This window comes from Hippocampus bargibanti, linkage group LG09 (assembly GCF_051943395.1).
Source record: "Hippocampus bargibanti isolate YZ-2025 linkage group LG09, ASM5194339v1, whole genome shotgun sequence".
NCBI lineage: Eukaryota > Metazoa > Chordata > Actinopteri > Syngnathiformes > Syngnathidae > Hippocampus > Hippocampus bargibanti.
Window position 1 is genome coordinate 7331442 of NC_142742.1, and position 26111 is coordinate 7357552.

At 39.0% G+C, this 26111-nt stretch overlaps 1 protein-coding gene across 1 annotated transcript; it reads right to left on the reverse strand.

Annotated features, from left to right (window-relative positions):
* Positions 1-4207: 4207 nt before the first annotated feature.
* bmf1 (BCL2 modifying factor 1) lies at positions 4208-25969 on the reverse strand. The gene is made up of 4 exons (XM_089004971.1): positions 25810-25969; positions 23859-24058; positions 22014-22210; positions 4208-11188 (listed from the first exon to the last, which is right to left on the reverse strand). The coding sequence occupies exons 2-4, from the start codon at positions 24031-24033 to the stop codon at positions 11069-11071; spliced, it is 492 nt and encodes a 163-aa protein (XP_088861097.1). The 5' UTR covers positions 24034-24058; positions 25810-25969; the 3' UTR covers positions 4208-11068.
* Positions 25970-26111: the final 142 nt, after the last annotated feature.

The window sequence follows — 26111 nt, forward strand, 5'->3', positions numbered from 1 at the left end:
CATCTCGAGGCTAAATTAGCAACAGTAAATTAGTATACAGTGATAGCTTGGTTTATGAACCCCTTGGCTTACGAACTTTTCGGTTTCTGAACGTTAAATTTATGAAAATTTTATCTTGGCATACAAACTATTTTTCGGGATACACCCGTAGTGCCACAATGAGTAACGTGTCATTCGCGAACGAGCCCGTACTCCTAACAAGAAAATGGCAGCCAACTCATTTTTGTCCTTTATTCCCCACCCCAGTCTTTGTTTAAAGCCACCTGATTGGTCAAGAACGCAGCAGTGACGGGAGGTGGTTTAAACATTAAAGAGACAGGCAGACGACAGAGAGATAGTTTCAACTTTGAAGGCAGAGTGTAGACTGCAAGGTTAAAATATCCCATCAATCAGGCTCCACAAACAACCCGCACAAGCCATCTGTACACGTGATGCAAAAAGCTATCAACCCAGCTAAACAGAACACAATTGATGAGGAACTAGGTAAAATTATCGCAGAGAAAGCACCTACAAGGGATCATTCCTCAAGATGGTGAAAGAAGGCTATGTTCCTCATCAAGTGTTTAATGCTGATGAAACCGGCCACTCCATTCCATCAAGCGATCAACGACCATCACAAATGTCAATAAAACAACTTTATTATACATAAAATAAGGTAAAGTTTGTCTAGTTTTAAGGCTTAGAAAATTAGAAATTAGAAAAGTATGTTTTATGGGGACCTGGGAACGGATTATTGTCATTTTAATGGTTTCCTATGGGAATTAAATTTTTGGGATACACACTTTTCGCCTTACACACTGTGTCTGGGAACCAATTAAGTTCTAAAGCCAAGGTATCACTGTATGAGGCATTTTCTAAAATGGCGACAATCAACAAAAGGATGAAAGTTTACTATCAATGTCAATTAAATACAGTAAAGTCTCGTTATATCGATATCGGATACATCGATACTATTTCTATGCACGCACGGAGAAAATTACATGCAAACAGGGTCGGATATATCGATAGTCCCGGTTATATCGATATTTTTTCGGACTCCCTTGAATATCGATATAACGAGACTTTACTGTATTGATATTCATGTTTGAAATGAACCAAGACATGTGTTCTTTTTAATTCACACATAAATATTCGTTTGGAAATGGCGTTTTTTATAAAATAATATAAATGAAAAAAGTTTAAAGGTCAGTTGTGTATTGCATGACCGGATTACAGCATTGTTAACTCATTCGCTGCCATTCCCGAATTTATTCGGGAACTGAAAAGTGTGACGAGGAGCGCCGTTTTTATTGCTGTTTTGCATTTGACTAAAAATATCAGCCTGCGTGTTTTGGGTATTTTAGATGCTATAAAACGTTTTTCTGATGTCAGTTAGGAAACAAAAAAAAATGGCTTTCTGATTGTGATACAATTACAATTTTTAAAAATGTTGATGGATTTAACGCTTGCTTTACACCTCAATGTCACTTTATACTGATCAATACTTATTATTAGTTTTTTTTTTGGGGGGGGGGGTGAAGGGGGGGTATATGGACTGAAGCACAAAACACCAAGACTTGTAAAATGGCTCTATGAATTAATTGGAGAAAAAAAAAATCTTGGATAAGAGTGCACTTTCGGGTTCTCCACTCACCAGTGATAAGCTGCAGAGTTTCATGTTTATGAGTGTCAGGAGTAATCAATCACTCGTATGCCTTTAGGGCATCCGTGCTGCGGTGTAACTAATCTGTATAAGCTCAGCAGCCTCTGCCTTAATGCGGTGTGAGGTAACGCTCATTGGCTCCATGCATGGGCTCATTCTGTTGTCATGCAACACTTGGCCGCGTGTGTGCGTGTGGAAGGGCAGGCAACAGTTATTGGAGAGCTTCGGAAGCCCCGCTGCGTTGGCTAAATTAACGACCTCACAGCGGGAGGCAATAGATGAGGCCAGCCACTGCCAAATGCTTGGCCAGCAGCCTCGCAGGGCCTTGTTACCTGCAAAAAAAAGCCCAACTTCGTCCATCAGGGGCTCACTTTTAGTATAACAGTATGTACAACGTTTGGGAAGAATTTAAAGATGGTATATTATTAGCCTAATAGCCATTTTTGGTGTGGTTGGCATCACAGGGTGACTTATAATGACAGTATGGGACCGCTTCCCTTCACTTGATAACAAGATAAGCTTTCCACTGTAGTAACCACTGTGTTTGAAAAGGTTAAGTCAATAAAAACGTTTGATACCATACTACAGAGTCGTATGTGGGGGGGGGGGGGTCGCACGCAGCAGAGTTCTATTGAACTGAGAAAGAAATGATCACCTCATGTAGTGATCGAAGTAAACACATTCACTCAAAAGTTTCAACCGATCCAATGAGTCGTTGAACGTGACTCGACGGGAGTACCCCATAAATAAATGAACAAATAAATAAATAAAAAAATAAAAAAATAAAAAAATAAATAAGCAAGCATGCAAACAAATAAACTAAGGAATAAATAAATAAGCAACAAAATAAATACATAAACAAATATATAATTAAATAGATAGATGAATAAATAATTAAATAAACAAACAAATAGATAAAAAAATAAAGTAATAAATAAATTAATAAGCAAACAAATACATGGATAAAAAAGTAAATGAATAAATAAATAAGCAAAGAAACAAATACATCGATAAAAAAGCGAAAAAATAAATAGATAAACAAGTAAATAAATAAATACATAAACAAATAAATAGATAGATAAATAAATAAATAAGCAAGCAAGCATGCAAACAAATAAACTAAGGAATAAATAAATAAGCAACGAAATAAATACATACATAAACAAACAAATATATAATTAAATAGATAGATGAATAAATAATTAAATAAACAAACAAATAGATAAAAAAATAAAGTAATAAATTAATTAAAAAGCAAACAAATAAATAGATAAACAAATACATGGATAAAAAAGTAAATGAATAAATGAATAAATAAATAAGAAAAGAGCCAAATACATATATAAAAAAGCGAAAAAATAAATAGATAAACAAGTACATAAATAAATACATAAATAAACAAATAAATTGATAGATAGATAGATAGATAAATAAATAAATAGGCAAGCAAACAAATAAACTAATGAATAAATAAATAAGCAACAAAATAAATACATAAACAAATAAATATATAATTAAATAGCTAGATAAATAAATAATTAAATAAACAAACAAATAGATACAAAATAAAGTAATAAATACATTAATAAGCGAACAAATAAACAGATGAACAAATACATAGATAAAAAAAGTAAATAAATAAATAAATAAATAAATAAATAAATAAATAAGCAAACAAATAAATGAATAAGTACATAAATAAACAAATACATAATTAAATAAACAAGTAAATAGATAAATAATCAAACAAGCAAATAAATAAATAAATACTGAAGCAAACAAATAAATAGATAAACAAATACATAGATAAAAAAATAAACAAATAAATAAATCAAGCAAATAAATAAATAAATAAATACTTAAACAAATACATATGTAGATGAATAAATAATTAGAAAAAGTCAATAGATCAATAAATAAATAAGCAAATAAGCAGATAAACAAATAAATAGATACATAAGTAAAGAAATAAATACATACATAAACAAATAAATATATAGCTAGATAAATGAAAAACCAAATAATTAAATAAAAAAGTAATTAAATAAAAAAATTACATTAAAAAAGTAAATTAATAAATGAACAAATAATACACAAGTGAACAAATGAATAAACACAAACAATCAAATAAATAAATAAATAAAAGCAATATCTCATTGTGAAGCAGTGGTTAGCGACCTGTGCTTGCAAAGACGAATGAATCCAAGAAAATATGAGGTGCTTCAAAATCTGTCATGCAAAATGTTTGATCCACACCACAATTTAATCCGGTGCGCTTATAATCTATGTATTAAGTGCACTTGTGCGCCTGCACACCACATGTGAGCACCGCTGCTTATAGCATCGCTACTTTAATCGATTTTGAAATGTTTTTTTTAAATTATTCGAACAGTATATGGTTCTTCTGTACGGGATATGTTCAATCCCGGGTATTCAAAACTAGAACATTTTATATATACGTACACCGTAACATACTGTCTCAATGAGATCAAGTTATAAACTGCAATTTAAATGGCTTTAAAAATGCACACATGGTTCATATTCATAAATCCAGAAACCGTTAGACACGTTCAATAAAATTTTATTGAAAAAAAAGTACCAATAACAAGAAATCCGAGGGGGAAAAAAAAGATTTGTAGAGCAAAGCTCCATATGTACAGCATATTGCACTACATAACACATTGTCTTTACTTCCGTAATATATGAACAACCCATTAAAAAAAAAAATTATAAACACAAAATGAGTGCACAGTAGAGTCTCGAAAACACACAGTCAATGTTTACAAAAATGCTACATTTTCGCTGGGTCTCCTTTCTTGGTATACAGAGAGTGTGTGATTATCAAGACTTCATTTGAAACTGAGCAGTTAAAGGCATATTCCAGGGTTTTACAAATACACATACACTCGAAATGGGGGTCTGTCAAAAAGAAGGGGAACCAAAGATGTTAAAAAATGAACAATGGTGAATTGTTTTGGTTTGCTTCACAGGCAGCAAAGAGCTGCGTGAGGAATGTTGGGGGGAAAAAAGTCAAAAAATAATAAAAATCATAGAATGCCCTCGAGATCACAGAGTCGCAAGTATCCTACTCTAAGAAAAAAAATTGAAATCCTTATAAAAGCAGATTGTTTCAGTTAAGAAAATACATTTTGCAGAGTTAAGAAAGAACGTTAAGGAATTTTATTTAAAAAAAAAAAAAAAACAACAACAACAATTCCTCAAAAACTTCAAATGTATATAAAGTGGACTACAAAATTCAAAGACACTGATGGTTTCCGTAAAATACAACGCCCCTCCCCCACACCACATAGATATATGCACACGAGGGACGCTCCACTCTTGACGTGTACACAATAGAACGAGTGCAACGCAGTAACGTCATTATAAAAAAAATAAAATTAAAATAAAAACAGGGAGTGGGGGACAAAATGGCGGATTGTTTCCCTTTTCAATAAATCAAAGGCGCAGCGATGCAGCCATGACACCACAAGATAACAATCCCATATATACTGTACATCATATCGGAAACACACAATATGAGGGATCTACAGAAACAAAGTACTTTTTCCAGTGCATGTCGATTACAACATTGATCAAAGGTTCTCCGGGAATTGAACACGTAAAGCAACACCCTGTTTGTCTGTGTAAGCACTCAGTCGTACAGGAGTGGTCCATCGGTGAAAAGGTTTCTTTAGCCGTCATTTGTACTTCTTTGAAGGTGTCGGACGTTTCGCTCCTCATCCCAAAAGCTTCATCAGCAAACTAAAATTTTGCTGGTAACCCTGTATATATCTATCTATCTATCTATCTATCTATCTATCTATCTATCTATCTATCTATCTATCTATCTATCTATCTATCTATATATATATGTGTGTAAAGAGTCATGCCATTTTAAAAGTGCTAATTTGCGGGTCATTTAGCCTCCGAGTCTCTATTCAACATTTTGAATGGATTTCGACTTACGACCATTTTGACTTACGACCACTTGGTCGGAAAGGAACTCAGTCATAAGTTCTTTCTATCTATCTATCTATCTATCTATCTATCTATCTATCTATCTATCTATCTATCTATCTATCTATCTATCTATCTATCTATCTATCTATCTATCTATCTATCTATCTATCTATCTATCTATCTATCTATCTATCTATCTATCTATCCATATCTATCTCTATACCTATATCTATATCTATCCCTAATATCTACCCCCAATGCTAGAACAGGGACCTATCAAAGCAGAGGTCTGGATATATATAGGGCAAGAACTACCACCAGCAAAATGTTTGTTTGCTGACAAAGCTTTTCGGATGAGGAGCGAAAAGTCCGACACCTTCAAAGAAGTACAGATGACGGCTGAAGAAACCTTTTCATCAACCCCCTGTTTCTTCAATGCCAACGCAGTAACTCTTTTGAAGCTCCGCCTCTCTGATGTATCATCAACGACGAATGGATGACCTTTCATTAATTCGCACCATCATTTTTTGACAAATGAATAACTATATTGAAGCCGCGCGCTTATGCTAACCAGTTAGTGGGTGGACTAAAAAAATGTCTGAGATGGTTGGGAACCCACTAGAAAATTACAAGCGTTTAATATTCCAGCCGTGATCCATTTTTCAGGGATCAAACAGGCTCCGCCCCCCTTTTGAATGAGGTTTGGAAGGCATTGTAGCTGCGGTAATCAATAAGGCGAATGATAAGGCGATATTAGCGTTGGAAGGCAATTGTTTGTTTTGAATGGAAGTGGTGAGTTTGATGTGTTTGTTTTTTTTTGGGGTGGTGGTGATTTTTATTTTATTGTAATTTTTTTAAGGGGTTGCAATAGTGTCAAAATTGGATAAGATGAAGGTCCATTTAGTAGAAAATCCGATTTGAAACTAAACACTTTATGACAGACTACGCACAGGTCAAATCGCACGTGCGAGTGGATACAGTAGAAATGGGCAAATATACACACAAAACAAAAGGAAAATTAAAAAAAAAAAAAAAAGAAAATAAATAATAAGAAAAAATAAATTACACTAATGAACAATAATAGGTGTGTCTTTAAAGGAGCAGTACATCCAGGATAAAAGGGCGGGACAGAGAGGGGCTACACGGACTGGCTCAGCATCGAGGATCCGCAGGAAACTACAACCACATTCAGTGCACGTCAAACGCCTCTTAAACTCCACACTCGGTAGCCCCTCCCCCCCCCGAACCATCAAGCCTCTGACTCCTCGGTCAAAATGTACCTTAACGCAGACAAATCGGAGACGACGTTTTATCATGGTTGTCTGATCTTCCTCTAACCGTGTAACTGATTATTCTCAAGGAGGCCCGTAAAGCCTTTGTTGTCCCTGAGATATGTTGAGCATAAGAGGAAAACATACAAAAAAATAATAATCAAAATCAAATAACGACGCAGTGATCAACTTGACACATTGCTCAGAGCAAAGAGTCATTTTACACACCCCTGATACCTAACACTCCCGAGGGTCCGGAAATTGGCCTGTGTTTATCAATACAAATAAAAATAATCAAATAAATCACAAATCTTCCAACAGTGTCTTCAAAACTTAATAACAGGAAGTAACCGCGGCGTCGTGAATGGTGGTTATGTGGAATAAAAATGCCTCGCATTTTGGATCTGAGCAATCAAAGATGATACCAGAGGCACCCGGCCAAATCCAAAGTGGGTATTACCCCCCCAAAAAATGCATTTTTTTTCCCTATTTGGTGTGAAAAAAAGGACACACCGGATAGGACCAGAAGCATTTCCTATCCAGTCCAGATCTAAGATGGTGACCTCCCAGGTCTCAATACTGATTTGCAACAACCGGATGTAGTGACGGTATATTTAAACCTTTTTTTTTCCACACATAGGGCGCACTGAATTATAAGGCGCACCTTCAATGAATGACATATTTTAAAACATTTTCCAGATATAAGACGATTAACAAAGTGTATGATCAGCTTTTGAAAAAAATTGACGCCTTTTAGGTGCACCTTATAGTGCGGGAAATACGGTAATTGCTTGACCAACATTTACATTTAGTCGTCGGTCCACGGCTGTTTAATAGTTATGGATTCTTCTTGCCTTATACAGTGATACCTTGGCTTACGAACTTAATTGGTCCCCAGGCAGAGTGTGTAAGGCAAAAAGTGTGTATCCCAAAAAGTAATTTCCCATAGGAAACCATTAAAATGAGAATAATCCATTCCCAGGTCCCCATACAACATAATTTTCTACTTTCTAATTTTCTAAGCCTTAAAACTACACACAATATACCTTATTTTATGTATAATAAATGTGCTATGGTATTATAATTGAAGAAATAAACGGTACAGTATAATAAAGTAGTTTTTTTGCCTTTGTGATGGTCATTGATGTAGTGGCCTCTTGATGATATCCGAGTGAAGTAGCCGTGCTTTCTCGACAATAATACCCTCACACACTGTCCCCTGCTTGCCTCTTTTCTCTGCGATAATTTTATCTAGTTCCTCATCAATTGTGTTCTGTTTAGCTGGGTTGATAGCTTTTTGCATCACGTGTACAGATGGCTTGTGCTGGTTGTTTGTGGAGCCTGATTGATGGGATATTTTAACCTTGCAGTCTCCTCTGTCTTTGAACTATCACTGTAAAAACTCTCTCACTGTCGTCTGCTTATCTTTTTTATGTTTAAACCACCTCCCCTCACTGCTGCGTTCTTGACCAATCACGTGGCTTTAACCGAAGCTTGGGGGTGGGGAATAGAGGACAAAAACAGTCGGCTACCATTTTTTTGTAAGGAGAACGGGCTCGTTCGCGAACGACACATCACTCATTGTGGCACTCCGTGTGTATGCTGAAAAAAGTTCATAAGCCAAGGTAAAATTTTCATAAATTTAACGTTCGTAAACCGAAAAGTTCGTAAGCCAAGGGGTTCGTAAACCGAGGTATCACTGTATATGGAATATGTTTCAAATATGGTATATTGTGTATTCCAAATAAATTGTAGCACCTTATAATGTGGTGTGCCTTATATTTGGAAACATACTTATATATATACATACATATATATATATTATATTTTGAAATGTTTTTCATTCATTGAAGGTGCACCTTATAGGCCGGTGCACCTTATATATGGAAAAAGTTTGAAAATACACCACTCATTGGGGGTGCGCCTTATACTCCAGTGTGCTTTATACACTGGAAAATACGGTAATCAATGCTCAGTGAAAACCTTCATATAAGATGCGAGGGGGTTGGTAAATAGTGGAGGTCTCGTTCATACGCGAGAGTGTGCGCACGTCGCCAATATCGTTTTTCCGTCAGGGTTCATCCGAGGTCACTGCGATGTTAGCTAAGCGTATGAACAGCTGCAAACGGTTCTTCTCAATGGATTGCGACCATTGAAACTGTCGGCGAACAATCTTGGTGATCATTTGCGACCTGGATTGAACCTTGTCGAAAAAAAAAAAAATTGAACAAATAATCTGAGACATGCGCAAGCAATCGCCAACCCTCAACAAGATCCGGGATTTAAAGGGTGTGCTAGTGCAAAAACAGTGGATCCACAGCTCCACTTGAAGGGCATGGAGGTCTGTAAATAACACAGATAGAACAAGGCCCAAGAAAAAAAAAGAAAGAAACAAAAAAAAACAGGATGGAAAAGGATTTGGTGCTCTCATTATATACTCTAAATTGGCTAGACTAAAGTTGACATTTTTGTTGTGTTTATTATTTTGTTTTGTGTTGACTATTTTGTGAAGTGCTTTGTTACAGCTGTTGTGAAAGCACTGTTTAAATCAGGATGTATTGTATTTAATTTGTCATTGGGCAGTTTTACGGCAGATGGCTTGATACGCTGTATAGACAAAAGTATTGGGACAGGTGGATTGTAACCACAGGAAGGCAAAAGGGGATTTATTTGCGCTTCTGGGGAGGAAGACTTTTGGAGTGTGTTTGGAAGGTCAAAGGTAGTCAATTTTGGATCATGGAAGGTTGTTGGTAGTCATTCCAAAAGTTCTCCTGGAACCAAGAAGGATCTTCTGAAATGATTAGTGATGCATATGGAAGCGTAGAATTAAAATATAGGGAATTTAATAAGTCCAGGGAAGACCTTTCGATGTATTAAAGAGCTCTTATAGCTGGGAAATACTTTTATTCGTACAGCGTTAAGAAATGTATTTGTAAAAAACGGACACTTCTCAATTTTTATGCGATTGCAAACCTCATTTTTTTGGGGAAATTTGCACCTGACAATTTGGTGAGTGAACTTTACACCTGTTGGAACCACATCTGAGTATTGCCTGGGGTCGTAAAATGCAATTAGGGTGCCACAAAAATATGCAGCGGAGGTTGTCATATTTCATATGGAAGACAACAGCATTGCAGCAAACCCGATGAGTCATTGCGGGAATCAATTTGTTGCATGTGTTGTTTTTCGAGTCTTTTATATTACTTAAAAAAAAATCACAGTTGAGGGATTTTGGAGCTAGAGAATGTGTTTGGAAGGTAGCCTCTAATTGCCGATTTGACTGATTTTAAAGGGAATGAAAGAAGCTTTGTCTACCAGTGCCGTGTCAAGTTAGCGTTCACGCTCACAACGGCGTAAAACATCCGTTTTTTTGTTTCCTTTTTTTCCCCATCATGTGTGAATCTGCTAAAATACCCAAACGGAGCCCCAAATCCATATTCCTTGCAGTCTAAATCGTTTTTCCAGAGGTTTGTATGACGAGTGAGCAATTATTAACTTCTGCAAACTCCGCCCCCCACCTGATACTTCAGAGGATAGCGACACATACAGTAGCATGTGCATACTGTAGTAAAATTTGTCTTGGTGAGCAGTCATGTAACAGAAATAGTCTGTGAATGTGATTACAGCAAATGAATGAGAAAAAAAGGACATGATAAGTTCGAGAAAATAAAAGGTAACCATTCAGTGAGGTGCAAAATGCGTTTTTCGGAGACGTTGCCTCTTTGGAAATTATAAAATCAACTTGAGTGGCTACCTGGAAACATTTCACCAAGGTTGTTTGTTATCTACCATCATGTGAATTTTTTTCAATACTCTTTATGGCGGAAAATATTGAATAAGGCATTCCCAGGGTCTGTGGAGGTCATTAAAATTGGATACATTGTGAAGTGCAAAAAAAAAGAAAGAACTAATGTACTGTACAAAAACTACTACACCACACAGATAGCAAAATATGAACATCGTCCCGTGGAGGAATCTCTGGGCATCATGGCATCGTGTTGAAAAAAAAAAGAAAAAAAAAGTGTATAAAAGTCACTTGTCTCCGTCCCGCGGTGACATTTAGAAAAACCCATCCACGCACCCACCGTGCCACCACAAAAAGACCCCGTGTTAAAGTCGACAGTGCCATCGGGAGTCCGGTTCTTCGTGGAGATGATTAAAAAACAGACGCGAGAGGAGGGGTGAAGAAACCGTCTCACCTCCGTCTCGCTCCGCCCCATCCGCCGACCAAGAAACCCCTGTCGAAAAGTAGGCCGAGCACGGCGGTGACCAGACGCCACCACGGCGGGCCCCGGATCCTTTGGTTTCGATGATACTGCAATAACAAACATGGAGACCGGCGTTGGCGTCAATCAATAAGCGTCGGGTTATAAATAGCCTTGGCTATAAACATGAATTTGTGTTTGCTGACCGTCGAAGAAGAGAGTGAAAATGTTGCGGCGGCTAAAATGAAACCAAGCAATGAAAAAAAGGTGACATTTTGGACAATGGTTTTCTTTAGCAAGAGAGTGAAAATCCTCCTCGTTTAACGCAGCTATTCCCAACCGTACTGTAAACGTGCGCACGCTTTTGTAATCTTTTGGGCAGACATGAGGAGGAGGAGGACGAGGCTTTGTGTGAGCCAATTGGATTGTGTGCGCGATTAAGCGGGATAACACTATCTCAGCTATTGAGAAGCGGAGATAAGATAAGTGCGGCAAATGGGATTAGGGAGTTCTTGATGAGAGGCAGAAAGACGAGAGGTACAGTAGCGGAGCGGCAGATCATCTCTGGACGAAAGGCAGACGCCGCCACGGGGTTGATAAAAGCGACGGACGTTTCAGACTTCAGGGGATTGTAAACAAGACGTTAAGTGGGCGGATTGTTGGGTGCGCTTTGACGCAGTGGTTGCAATGATCCACAAAGGTTTGAAAAGAAAATGCCCCTTCTTTTCAACTTATATATATATATATATATATATATATATATATATATATATATATATATATATATATATATATATATATATATATACATAAAGTCTCGTTATATCGATATCGGATATATCATAGTCCCGGTTATATCGATACTATTTCTGTGCACGCACGGAGAAAATTACATGCAAACAGGGTCGGATATATCGATAGTCCCGGTTATATCGATATTTTTTCGGACTCCCTTGAATATCGATATAACGAGACTTTACTGTATATGGTCAAAAACTGGATTAACGAAAAGAGGCAAGCAGGGGACAGTGTGTGAGGGTATTATTGTCGAGAAAGCACGGCTACTTCACTCGGATATCATCAAGAGGCCACTACATCAGGTATATTTTGTGTAGTTTTAAGGCTTATTTTGTAGAAAATTATGTTTTATGGGGACCTGGGAACGGATTATTCTCATTTTAATTGTTTCTTATGGGAAATAAATGTTTGGAAGACAAATTTTTCACTTTACACACACTTTCTGGGAACCAATTAATTTCGTAAGATGAGGTGTCACTGTCCAGTCAAAACGCGTTTTTTGACCATAAACTGTTCCAGGAATCACTTCGAAAACCTATTTGGTTTAAAACCGAAACATTTCCCATTATAATCGATATACCGTATTTTCCGGTGTATAAGCCTGGATTTTTTTCAAAAGATGACCCTGCCCCTTATGGTTATAGTCAAAACCCTCGTTTTTTTTAATCACAACCCGTTCCAGACACTAGTTCAACAACCTATTTGGTTGAAAACTAAAACATTTCCCATTATAATCAATATACCATATTTTTCGCAGTATAAGTCACACCCATGAGGCTTGATTTTCTTCAAAAGATGACCCTGTGCCTTATGGTTATAGTCAAAACCCTCGGTTTTTGACTATAACCCGTTTTAGAGACCAGTTTGAAAACCTATTTGGTTGAAAACTGAAACATTTCCCATTATAATCAACATACCATATTTTCCGGTGTATAAGGTGCACCCAAAAGGCTTGATTTTCTTCAAAATATGACCCTGCGCCTTATGGTTATTGTCAAAACCCTCGTTTTTTGACCATAAAGCTAATAAATAGTTGGCTAGCTAGCTAGTGTAATCAAGCAATTGATGACACATCTGAGCTAACATGTCTGTGCTTGGTACGTTGGTTTTGCTTTCATGTTGCCGTGAAACAAAAGTCCACTGTTCGGAAGGTGACGGAACAAAATGAAGACTTTTTTTTTTTTGCGGCAACTAAGAAAATGGGAGCTCAACTGACAATTTCACGCTGAATCTGATTCCGTTCACATGACTCAGCATATTATTGTCAATCACGTACAAGGTCAAAATGTAAAAAAACTCTTATGTACTCCCTGTCACCTGATAACATGATAAGCTATCCACCATAGTAAACCTGAAAGGGTTAAGATATGAACAAAAACAAAAAAAAATGTGGATTGAGATGCGACGATATGAAGTAAACCAGATGAGTTGAAATTCATCTTTCCAAAAAGTAACCCAACCATCCCTTGACGGCGACCATTTTGCACTTGACTCCATCACGCTGACAGAGAGACTCTCGGAGGCTTGTCAAAACTTGGAAAACAACTCATGCCACCAACTGTCAAAATGGAGGATCTAAATTTAGCCGGCAACGGCACGGCAGAGTTTAGCCAGATGCTCTGCGTCGTCACTCCAACGCCGGCACTGATGTGTTTTATCGCTGTCCCGTGTGGGCGACTCCGTCGGGCCAGTTGCTAGCAAGCTTGACCTTATCTGCGCAGCCAAAGCAAGGCAACGCCTCCGGGTAAGAACAAACTATCGTCGGGGAGGAGTTGAGGAGTTAAAAGAAAAATAATGGGGATGATGGTGGATGCTAATTCCCAAAACTAAAACTAAAACAAACAAAAAAAGCACCACAAGTAGATATTAAAAGGACAATCGACGTCTCCGGACAAGGTGTGTCCATAATTTGTAAAATGGCTTCAAATGACTTCTACTGAGCGTATTTTACAAAGATTCCACCGCATATAGCTGTTTTACGTTTTAAGACTTGCGCTGAATATTCAGGAAGTCTTGTTTTTGAGTTGGTGACGAGTCCGCCCCTGACGGAAAAAAAAAGACACATTGGAGCAGTCCTTCCATCACGTCAATGTATTTTGCTGTACTTGTTTGGTCTGAAAACCATGTGTTGCACCAAAAAGCCGCCAGGACAGGGCGACCAAGCTCCATGGAAGGAATTTATCAGCCTGTGGAAACGGGCTGATTAATTTCTCACAGGAGCTTGGATGCCATTTTCTGCCTCTTTTTTGGTGATCCATTTCCCCCCAATGTTGCCTCAAAATGCCACGGAGTAAATTCTTTAATCGATTGCAAACATGTATGCTTTCCTCTTCAGAACTATTTGAATCATATTCATAACTGGATGTGTAACAAGAAATCCTATTCTCCGAATCTGAAGCCACAGATTTTGTACACTTAAGTCATTTTTATTGGTGTTTTGCATTTCACTAAAAATATCATACTGCGTGTTTTGGGTATTTTAGATGCTATAAAACGTTTTTCGGATGTCAGTTAGGAAACAAAAAAGTGATGTCGGTTGTCCTTTAAATCACCTTATGTTTTTTTTTTTATTACTTCCCATCTTCAAAGTGCTGAAACAGCACATAGTCATGTGCATTAACACACACACGCGCACGCACACGCACACACACACACACACACACACACACACACACACACACACACACACACACACACACACACACACACACACACACACAGGAAATGCACAACGTCAGATTCAAAACGGCTTTCAATGCCTCCGATCAAAACCACCAGGAGTCATTGGTGTGCTTAACTCATTCGCTGCCGATAAAGCTCTGTTCAGACCTCTGGATTTTTTTTCCACCAGGGGTCAGCATTTCCCTTTCCCCCCCAATGTTATCGCTTTGTTTCAGCTTCAGCTATTGTTTAAACGCGATATAAACCAATATGTATGTATTGCATTGTATTTTGGACAGCCGCCCTAAGTTCAAGCTCATACAACTCCAGATCCATAGAATTTAGGAATTAATTTTTTTTTTTCTGATTAAATAAAAGTGTCTAAGGCTTCTTACACTGCATTGAATGTTTATATAGTCTTAAAACTCAATATTCTGCGGGTCTTGAAATTTGAGTGAAAATGACAAAACTGGAGTGGACACATTTTTGCACATCGTCTGGTAGGGAATGAGTTCACACACACACACACACACATACACACACACAGGGGAGTGGGGGTGGTAGGAGGGTGAAACCCAAGCCCGCTCCTTGCCCCGTGCGAGCCGAAGCCGTCTTCCTGCCATTGTGACTGTCATTATCGCTACGTCTCAAATGGCGGAGAAGCTAATGTTGGCAATCCTCTGGGGACTGGAGTGTCCCCCTCTAGCCCTCTCTGACAGAAGAGCAATTTATCTGTCAGCATCCTCCGGCACTCCTTGGCTACCTAATCCCTGCTTTTGCCATGGAGGCCCACCGGCTCACCCCTCACAACCCCCCCCATCACAGCCACAAGACTCCCCCGATCCATCAAGCAGATGGCAGTCCAAGCACTTGGGACGGCTCAGGGACAAGTGTCTGTTCTGAAGAACTGCAATCACCCACTGACAGGAATGAAAATGGATGAACACCGACACGATTATTGAGTGATGGGGGGGGGGGGTTTCTTTTCTCTTCGCGGTCAGTCGGACGGTACGAAAGTGCGAAATGGTGAAAAGCAGATCAACATAAGCGCTCCGGAGTATAAGGCGCACCCCCAATGAATAGTGTATTCTCCAACTTTTTCCATTAATAAGAAAAAATGAATCCAACCATAGCTATTAAACAGCCGTGGGCTGACGACTAAATGTAAATGTTGGTCAAGCAATAACGTCTGCCCGGAGGCACACAACTTTTACGTCAGGCGTACAACTTTCAAAACGTCTCAAACAAAAAAACAAAACAAAAAAAAACGATTATTTTCTAACTAAACGTTTGTTTTATTCATTAAAGCAAAAGCTATAAGCAAACCGCTACAAGCCATGTGGCCTCCTCTTTCTAAGCGGCTTTCAAAACTCTCAAGTACACTTTTCAGTCACAGTATAGTCTGAAGCACGAAATAGGCTTCTGATTGGCTGCCGTGCCACGTATGCAAATTGCCAAAAGAACGTTCATTTGGCAATTCGCACCAAGTTAAGCAAGGGAGCATTTGTGGTAGGTACTTCCTTAATTTAAAAATCCTTTATACTTCGCAACAATGTTTTTCTTTTTTGCGATTAGTTGTCTTATTGTGTTTCAAGTTGTGAAAAATGGGGCAGGCAACTTTAATGGCCAGACAGGCAACTTTTCAGAGTTGTCTGCCCGGGTGTCCACTAACTTTTTGTCATGAGTTTCAGACACTGCTAAAAGCCTTCTTTTTTTTTTTTCAAAAGATGCCCATGCACTTTATAATCCGATGCGCCTTATATATGGAAAACATTTTAAAATATGTCATTCATTGAAGGTGCGCTTTATAATCCAGTGTCCTGCCTTATATGTGGAAAAAAGTTTTAATCCTCATCCTCGGAGTATCCCTTCAATGCACTGGTATCAAAATCAAGGCCCGGGGGCCAAATCTGGCCCACCACATCATTTTATAAGGCCCGCAAAAGCAAATCCAACTTGCGAAATTCCATGATGCTTGCTAAAGTTCGAACCAAAAATTTCAAATTGTCCCATGTAAACCACAATAACAGTCATTATTTGTTTAATGTCAAATTTGAAAACTAGTATTGTATGTTTCGGTGTATAAGGCGCACCGGAGTATAAGGCACACCCCCAATGAATGGTGTGTTTTCAAAGTCAAAGTCAGCTTTATTGTCAAATATGCTAATATGCATGACATACAGCACAGATGAAATTACTGTCTTCTCAGGCCCAGCGTGCAAGGCACTTATAATGACTGTAACAAACATAATAAACACGAAAACACCCATTTTCAAACCTTTTTCATATATAAGGTGCACTCGATTATAAGGCACACACTCAATGAATGACAAAAGTTAATATAAATATAACAAATAGGTAAATCATTTAAAAATATAAGGCACATCACATTATAAGGCGCTACAGTGAAGGGTGGCGTTACGCACTACTTCTTCTATGTTGATGGAGTCGGTGGCTGCTGACAGTGGTTGTGAGACCTGTAGTGGCTCAATATGACTTCATGTGTAAGGCGCACCTGCGTATAAGGCGCAAGGTAATCTTTTAAAGAAAATCAAGGATTTTGGGTATACCTTATACAGCGGAAAATACGGTACGTTGATTATAATGGGAAATGTTTCGGTTTTCGAACTGGTTTCTGGAACGGGTTATGGTCAAAACCGAGGTTTGACTGTATTTGAAGGCAGAGAGAAAAAAAAAAGTCTGAAGTGGCGGGAGTGCGTAAACATGTAACCTGATACCGAACGCGTGAGCCAGAGGGGAGCAGCTGCGGTTCCAGGGAGTCTCCAGTCAGCCCCTTTACTGGGCGAGGAGTGGTCAGCTGAGAAACCATAATAAGACGTCTACACACATGCGGGTTGGGACCAAGGAGGCAGGGGGGGGGGGGGGGGGGGTTGTAGAACATTCAATAAGGTTATGAGGTGGAGAAATTAACCTCAAATTACCGTGTATAGCGCTATATAAGTTATAATTCAAATGCTCTAATGGTTTTGGAAAAAAAGGGTCAGAAAAAGTCACACCAGAACTGGAATTGGAAGCAATCGTCATGTGCCATCTCCCCCAGAGACATTCCCCCCCTTTTTTCAGTGAAATCAGAAAACAATGCTGCACATTCAACACCCACTCTGAATATTGCGACGGTGAGGATATGATATTCAACATTTACCGTATTTTCCACATTATAAGAAACACTGGATTATAAATCCGGTGCGCTTTTTATATAAACAAAAGTTTGAAAATACACCATTCATCAGGGGTGTGCCTTATACTCCAGTGCGCCTTATTCACCGGAAAATACAGTATACTGAAACTTTTTTTCCACATATAGGGCGCACTAGATTATAAGAATAATACATTATAAAACATTTTCCAAATATAAGACGATTACAAAGTACATGGTAAGCTTTTGAAAAAAAATTACGCCTTTTTGGTGCACCTCATAGTGCGGAAAATACGGTAATTACTTGACCAAAATTTACATTTTGTCGTCGGTGCAGTGCTGTATAATAGTTATGGATTCATCTCGCCTTATACATGGAAAAAGTTGTTGTAATAATAATAATACATTTCATTTGTAAGTGCCTTTCAAAACTCTCAAGGACACTTTACAGTCACAGGATTGTTTCTGTGGGTGAGCAGCGGCAGCCACACGCGCCAGCATTCACTCAACCCGGAAGTAACAATGTAAAAAAAAAAAAAAAAAAAAACTAAATAACAAATAATATGACAGCACAAAGACACATAGTCATTCATTCTTGAGTGCTTTCTGTACTCTAAAAATATAACAATATAAAATATTGACTCGTGTATCCCGTTCATGTCTCAATGGTCCACATTTTAGCTAAACTTTGTATATATTCGGTCAAATATGGTACTGTATATTGTGTATTCTGAATAAATTGTAGCGCCTTATAATGTGGTGTGCCTTATATTTGGAAACAATTTCTATACTTATATATAATATGAGGAAAACCTTTTTCATTCATTGAAGGTGCGCCTTATATATGTAAAAAGTTTGAAAATACACCATTCATTAGGGGTGCGCCTCATACTCCAGTGCACCTTATACATAAAAAAATACGGTAATCAGTGATTTCTTTTTTTCATCTTGATTGAACAATACAATGTAACGCTAAACGATGATAATGTGTCGGTCACCATGAGACGCGACACAAGGAAACGATGTATAAGGAAGCGGAAGGGAGTCTAGTGGTGCATTCAGGTGCACTCAGTTTGGTCGAGAACCCATTTTTGGTTGTAAACCAAGGCATAAAAAAATAATAATACATTTTTGGTCCAAAACCGAATTGGTGTAGAACCGAGACGTTCGAAAACCGAGGTTTGACTGTATACGATTTACCACACACTTATACTGTGAAAAAAAAATGGACAAAGGAGGATTGCGCAGCATACGGTCGCAGTTTTACAACCCGGGGCACAAACAGGCATAAAAGTGAGGTTGCGCGGCGCGGTGACTCTGTGGACAGTGTCACCCTGACCACAGTACAGTGCGCTGAGGCCGAGCAAGCATCCTGTGTGCTACTTGCCCACATCACAGAGAAAACAGGAGAGTCATAAACAGGAAACGGAGGGAGGGGAGGATTCGGGCCTAGTGGGGGAAGGGCGGCCCTGGTTCAGCTTGACTTTGTCTTGGGAGGAGGGGGAGGACACACACACACACAATCACACACAGAGCGTCTCCAAAACAAATACATTGGGACCTCGGTTTACGAACCCCTTGGCTTACGAATTTTTCAGTTTATGAACGTTAGATTTATGAAAATTTTACTTTGGCATACAAACTATTTTTCGGGATACACATGGAGCTGCCACAATGGCTGATGTGTCGTTCGTGAATGAGCCTGTTCTCCAAACAAGGAAATGGCAGTGGACTTTTTTTTGGTCCTCTATTCCCCGTCGTCGGTTAAAGCCACGTGATTGGTTAAGAACGTAGCAGTGGGGGGGGGGGGGGGTTACAGACAGAGACAGACAAAAAAACAAAATGGCGTCTTCGGTTAAAGCCCCGTGATTGGTCAAGAACCCAGCTGTGTGAGGAGGGGGGGGGTGTTAAACATTAAAGAGACAGGCAGACAGAGAGAGAAAACACACACGAAAGGGAGAGGACAGAGCTTGAAACAACAAAAAAAAAGAAAAGGGAAAAAAAATCAAGTAAAATGGTGAGAAAATGGATAGACACCAGTGAAATTTGGACCCATTTCAATTTGATAGTTCAAAGGCAGAGTGTAGACTGGAAGGTTAAATATCCCATCAATCAGGCTCCACAAATAACCCGCACAAGTCATCTGTACACTTGATGCAAAAAGCTATTAACCCAGCTAAACAGATCACAATTGATGAACTAGATACAATTATCACAGAGAAAGCACCTGCAAGGGATCATTCATCAAGATGGCGAAAGAAGCCTATGTTCCTCATCAAGTGTTTAATGCTGAGGAAACCGGACACTCCATTTCATCAAGCCATTAACGATCATCATAAAGGTAAATAAAATGACTTTATTGTACAGTACAGTTTGTTTCTTTAATCATGATACTATAACACATTTATTATACATAAAATAAGGTATATTTTGTGTAGTTCTAAGGCTTAGAAAGTAGAAAATTATGTTTTATGTGGACCTGGGAACGGATTATTCTCATCTGAATGGGTTCCTATGGGAAATTATTTTTTGGGATACACACTTTGTCTGGGAACCAATTAAGTTTGTAAGCCAAGGTCCCACTGTATGCAGTTACCACAATAAATACAAGCAAACTAGGCCCAATATACCCATTTTTTTGTTGGATTTGGGGCGGTGATTTCAATCCACAACAAAAAAAAAAATGCACGAAAGGTGACACAAATCCGCGTTTACAACCTCAAGCGCATTCCCAAATTGCAAAGTCAACTTGAACGAGATCGCGACCCGATAACGTGTGATGCTGCGCGAGTCTACGCCACAACAAATGAAGAGCTAAGAATATAACGGAGATGATGGATATTTTTATAAGGGCTGAGCGCTTAAGCATTTAAGCTGGGCTTTTATCGACTCAAAAGCTCCTTGAAAAAGCAGCGACGAGATCGAGCAAGAGCCACGTCCTCGGAGCACCCGGTGAATCCACAGGTGTCAAAGTCAAGGCCCCGGAGGCCAGATCTGGCCCGCCATATCATTTTATTCGGCCCACGAAAGTAAATCAAACTGAAATTCATGATGCTTGCTAAAGTCTGAACCAAAATTTCAAATTGTCCCATGTAAACCACAGTAACAGTTATTATTTTTTAACGTCAAATTTGAAGACTAGTACCGTATTTTCCAGTGTATAAGGCACACAAGATTATGAGGAGAACCACCAATGAATAGTGTATTTTCACTTTTTACACATACAAGACTTTATACAGTAAAGTCTCGTTATATCGATATCGGATATATCGATAGTCCCGGTTATATCGATACTACTTCTATGCACGCGCGGGGAAAATTACATGCAAACAGGGTCGGATATATCGATAGTCCCGGTTATATCGATATTTTTTCGGACTCCCTTGAATATCGATATAACGAGACTTTACTGTACATGTAATATTGAGCCGCAACAGGTTTCGCAACTACACTCAGCAGCCACCGACTCCATTTTCCCGTGTAGAAGAAGTAATGCGTAACTCCAGCCTCTACTGTAGTGCCTTATGATGTATGAACAAAAATTTCAAATTGTCCCATGTAAACCGCAATAAGAGTCATTCATTTTTATTTCCGATGTAAAAATTAGTACGGTATTTTCCAGTGTATAAGGCACACACAATAGCCTTCATTTTCTTCAAAATATGACTCTGTGCCTTATATGCCGGTGCGCCTTATATGTGAAGTCATATCGAGCCACAACAGGTCTCACAACGACTGTCAGAAACCACCGACTCCATTTCCCCCTGTAGAAGAATTACTGCGTAACCCCAGCCTGTACTCTAGCACATTATAGTGTGGTGTGCCTTATATTTGGAAAACTTTTTGTAGATTTATATATTATATTTGGAAAGCCTTTTTCATTCAATCCAGGTGTGCCCTATAGTCCAGTCCGCCTAATATAAGGAAAAGGTTTTTAAATCCATCATTCAACGGGGCTGCGCCTTAAACTCCGGTGCACCTTATATATGGAAAACGTTTGAAAATCCACCATTCATTGGGGGTGCGCCTTATACTCCGGTGCGCCTTATCTAAGGAAAAGGTTTGAAAATCCACCATTCATTGGGGGTGCACCTTATACTCCGGTGCTCCTTATACACTGGAAAATACAGTAATACATGAATTTGTTGTGCGCTCTACATGTAATATGTGAAGGGGATGAAACATTCTAATGGCTTCCTCAAATTCATAACGGCCCCCCCGAGAGGAAACCGTAACGACAACGTGGCCCGCGGCAAAATCTGAATTTGACACTCCTGTTTCAATCCAACAAAATCTTATTTGTGTTGCTTCTCACTCACCAGCTGTAAGTGTTCCCGATGAAACTGATCTCCAATCAGTTGGAGTTTCTGACCGATGCAGGCCTCTATGCTGCGCGCCACAGGCTGCCGTTGCTGGAATCGCCGCTCCATTCCGTCTGCGCTTTGCTGCCGCGGCTCTTCCTGATCACCAACAAGTTCAAAGTGGGCCGGGAAGTGCAATCGAAAACCTGCGTTACCTGTTGAGGAGTCCAGATTTGGTCTTAGAATTTTACTCAGAATGGTTAGAATAAGAATAATCACAATAATAAGAATAATAAGAATACATTTAATTTAAAAGTGCCTTTCAAAGCCCCCAAGGACACTTTACAATTAAAAGAACAATAAACACCGGAACAATAAAACATAAATCAAATGATAAATATTTAAAAGAGCTGACGAATGCAATTTTAAACAGATAGAAAACATGACGTGATTACAAAGTTTTCAAATACATCAATACAGTTTGGGAAATACTATACTGAAGGAGAAATGTACTAGAAAAATGTTTTATTTATCTAGCTATCCAGCTATCTATCTAGCTACCTAGCTCGCTATCTATTTGCTTTCTAGCTACCTATCTATTGGCTATCTGGCGGGCTAGCTATCTATCTATTCCGGGTTGAGATGCGCAGATGCGAATGGCAGCCGCTGCTCACCCGCACAAAAAATATTTTTTGTTTGTGACAGTAAAGTGTCATTGAGAGTTTTGAAAGGCGCTTATAAATGAAATGTATGATGATGATGATGATTATTATTATTATTTCTATCTATATTTCTATTTATTTGAGTTACTTCCGGGTTGGGTGAACGCTGTCGCGTGTGGCTGCTGCTGCTAACCCACAGAAAAACTTAAGTGCAATCGAAAACCTGCGTTACCTATTGAGGAGTTGAGATTTGGTCTTAGAATTTTGCTCCAGATGCTTAGAAAACGTGACGTGAAAAATTACAAATTGCGATGTGACATTTGTGTTGTAAGTTTTCAAATAGCTCAATAAAGTTTGGGAAATACTATACTGAATGAGAAATGTTCTCGAAAAATGTTTTATTCATCTAGCCATCCAGCTATCTAGCTAGCTCGCTACCTAGCAAGCTAGCTATTCACTATTTACAGTATTTGCTATCTAGCTGGCTAGCGATCTATTAGCTATCCATTAGCTAGCTGGCTTTCTATCTATTTAAGTTACTTTCGGGTTGAGTGAACGCTGGCGTGTGCTCACCCACAGATAAATGTATCCTGTGACTGTAAAGTGACCTTGAGAGTTTTGAAAGGCGCTTATATATAATTATATAATCATGTATTATTATGAAAACAAAGTCGCAATGATTCCATGTGTGATGACGATGATGATGAAGACTTGCCAAGAAGTATAGAAGATGTCAACCCGCTTGGCTATAACTTTCACAGCTGCTGTATTTGCTCCCGAGCCAAACACGGTGAGTCATTTTTACGGTGTTAAAAATCACACTCACCTCAAGTGGAATCTCTATTGTCGCTACGGAGCAACCAAGCAATGATTACACATACAGTATATTATGGTGCCATTGAAACTTTGCTGTCACCGAGAATCAGTTACAACCTCCTCACACAGGTATCAGCCCCCCCCCCCCCCCTCCAATCCCCCTGTCAGCTTGTCTACTCCATCACAAAAGCAGCCTGGCGCCTTTTGAATAGCAAAGCAGCTGGGTACACTCTACAAGCGCCATAAAAACTAGCCGTGATCACGACCGTCGGGCGCCGCGGGGTCACATCGGCGCAACGACACACATTTCTCACATAAAAGCGTCTGAATTTTACAACAACATTCCGTGGTTGGTGATTATTTTTTTTTTTTTGCCGCGACTCACCGTAGAAGAGTGGTCTTGGCTCATCTGCGACTCCTCCACAGGGCAGCATGTCATTGTTCGATGCCGGGACGGGGCCAGGTGTCTGCGTTGCCCGTTCTTCACACTTTATCTCCTTGAATGCGGTGCGCCAGCAGTGGGGGTCTGGCTCAAAAACATCATCCTCCTCATCCTCCATGCGGGGACGCTATACGTTGAACACACTAAAAGGTTAAATATGGGGGGGGGGGGGGGGGGGGGTAAGAGGGAAATGTGAGATGGATCCCGCATTGAGGACACATAGTAATTTGCTGATTTTATCAGACGCCGTTCCAATACACTCATACGAGACAACCTGTCTGGGTTATAATGCACCAATCAATAAAACCACAATGGACAAGCTGGGTAAGAGCTGAGGCCTGCCTCTGTGGCCAGATGATCGTTTTTGTTCCTTTTTACTGTTTAAACCACATAATTCTCTGTGGTCAAAGATTGGCTTCTCAGGTGAAATGAAAGCTATGTTTATTTTTATCCATGCTGACCCCGCCTATAATTTGTATCACTTCTGCATAGAAGGTAAGAATGTACATTTAACACAAACAACCTAATGGAATATCGTGCCGGTAAATGGCCGCTATTCTTCAAGTGATTTAAGGCATCAACCCTGAGTCAAAGTCAAAGTTCTCAAAAAGTTGCCTCACCAGTTAATCCCCCAGTCAACATGGAGTTGTAATACAGGGTTAGACTACTACCACACCACCAAATTAGGGCTTGCAGAAAAAGTTTAATAACAGTCTTGGTGGGGGGAAAACGTTCAATCTCAATCTTTCTCCCTTACTCTGTGGCATGTCAGTTTGCCAACGCTTTGACATAAAAAGTATTTATTTCTTCACCCCACACAAGAAGATTGTGTCCCAATCATGCAAATTGACAGTGTAAACCGTGTGCCCTCACAATCAACTCGGGAGTAAAACCACTCCATGCTTTGTTAAACAAACTTATGGCAAGGACCATTGAGGACTTGGATGAGCCGCGGGAGGAAAACAAAAAACAAAACAAAACAACTCCCAGATAACCTGAGTTGCTCTTTGCACTGCGGTATTTGTGTCATGGCTCCCCCTGCTGTAACGCAATGCAGCCAATGGGAGGCGGTGGGGGTTGTGCACTTTATTTATACTCTACGAGCACTACTATCATGATCGAATTAAAACGACATTTTAAAGACACAACACACTATATATACACACACACACACACACACACACACACACACACACACACACACACACACACACACACACACACACACACACACACACTCATGTACATATATGTTGTGGGACGAATAAAGGTTTTCTGTTTCTGATATATATGTAGATATATACACATTCATATATATTTAGATATCAGAATCAGAGTCAGAAAACCTCTAATCGTCTCACAATGGGGAAATTTGCATATATAAATGTACACATTCATATAAGGTATATATGTACACATTCATATATATGTATATATACATTTGTATGACTCAAATATCTATATGACAAAAATAGTAAAATAATCACAGATATTAGAACGACGTTTTGAACAATAATAAAACCGACTCCCCAAAATTATTTTGAAAAGGTTAGTTTGCTTATAAATGTCAATCCCATTTTACGAAATGCACTTCCCAGATGTTTTATTGTTTTTAATAATCATTCGAATGTGTGTGGAAAACGCGGACACCACGTCGCTATATGCCGGTTATTGTTTTTACATGTTCTTACAGGAAATGCAGTGCATCATATTGTCAAATTAGTTTACATGTTCTTCCATCAAAGACAGTGAATTATATTGTAAAAATTAGTTTCGGTTTTAGCATGGTGTAAAGTGGGTTTAGTGGGAGGCGTTAGGGTGATTGATAATGTACATAAAAACCGGCTTGTCGCTCTGTAAAAAAAGGAGCCAATGTGTATTATAAGGATCTTACCCGTTACGCTCGCTTCCTTGTTAATGCGAAGCTCGCCGTGGAGAGAAGAATAAAAAAGGTGTATCGACGTTAATATCCTAGCAGGTCAACCAAGATTCGCCCGTATCTCCCTCACGACAACTTCCATTCTGTGGGGAAAACTGCTACAAGCCGATTTCATTTCGCCGACGTCAGCTGCAAAAAAAGCTAAACTGCACCGACGGGGCGGGGCTTCACAACTTGGTAAATAGACTGTCTTAAAGACGCACGCTTTTACGTCGGGTCACTCATGTGGAACCGGGCGGGGTTTCAACACTTTCCTT

What these genes read in the sequence shown, in the direction of transcription:
- bmf1 (XM_089004971.1), bottom strand. Translation starts at nt 24,033, where the DNA reads ATGGAGGATGAGGAGGATGATGTTTTTGAGCCAGACCCCCACTGCTGG. An exon ending in GCCAAGACCACTCTTCTACG is followed by an intron (nt 22,211 to 23,858) that starts GTGAGTCGCGGC and finishes ACTCCTCAACAG; the next exon opens with GTAACGCAGGTTTTCGATTG. An exon ending in ATCGGGAACACTTACAGCTG is followed by an intron (nt 11,189 to 22,013) that starts GTGAGTGAGAAG and finishes TTGTTATTGCAG; the next exon opens with TATCATCGAAACCAAAGGAT.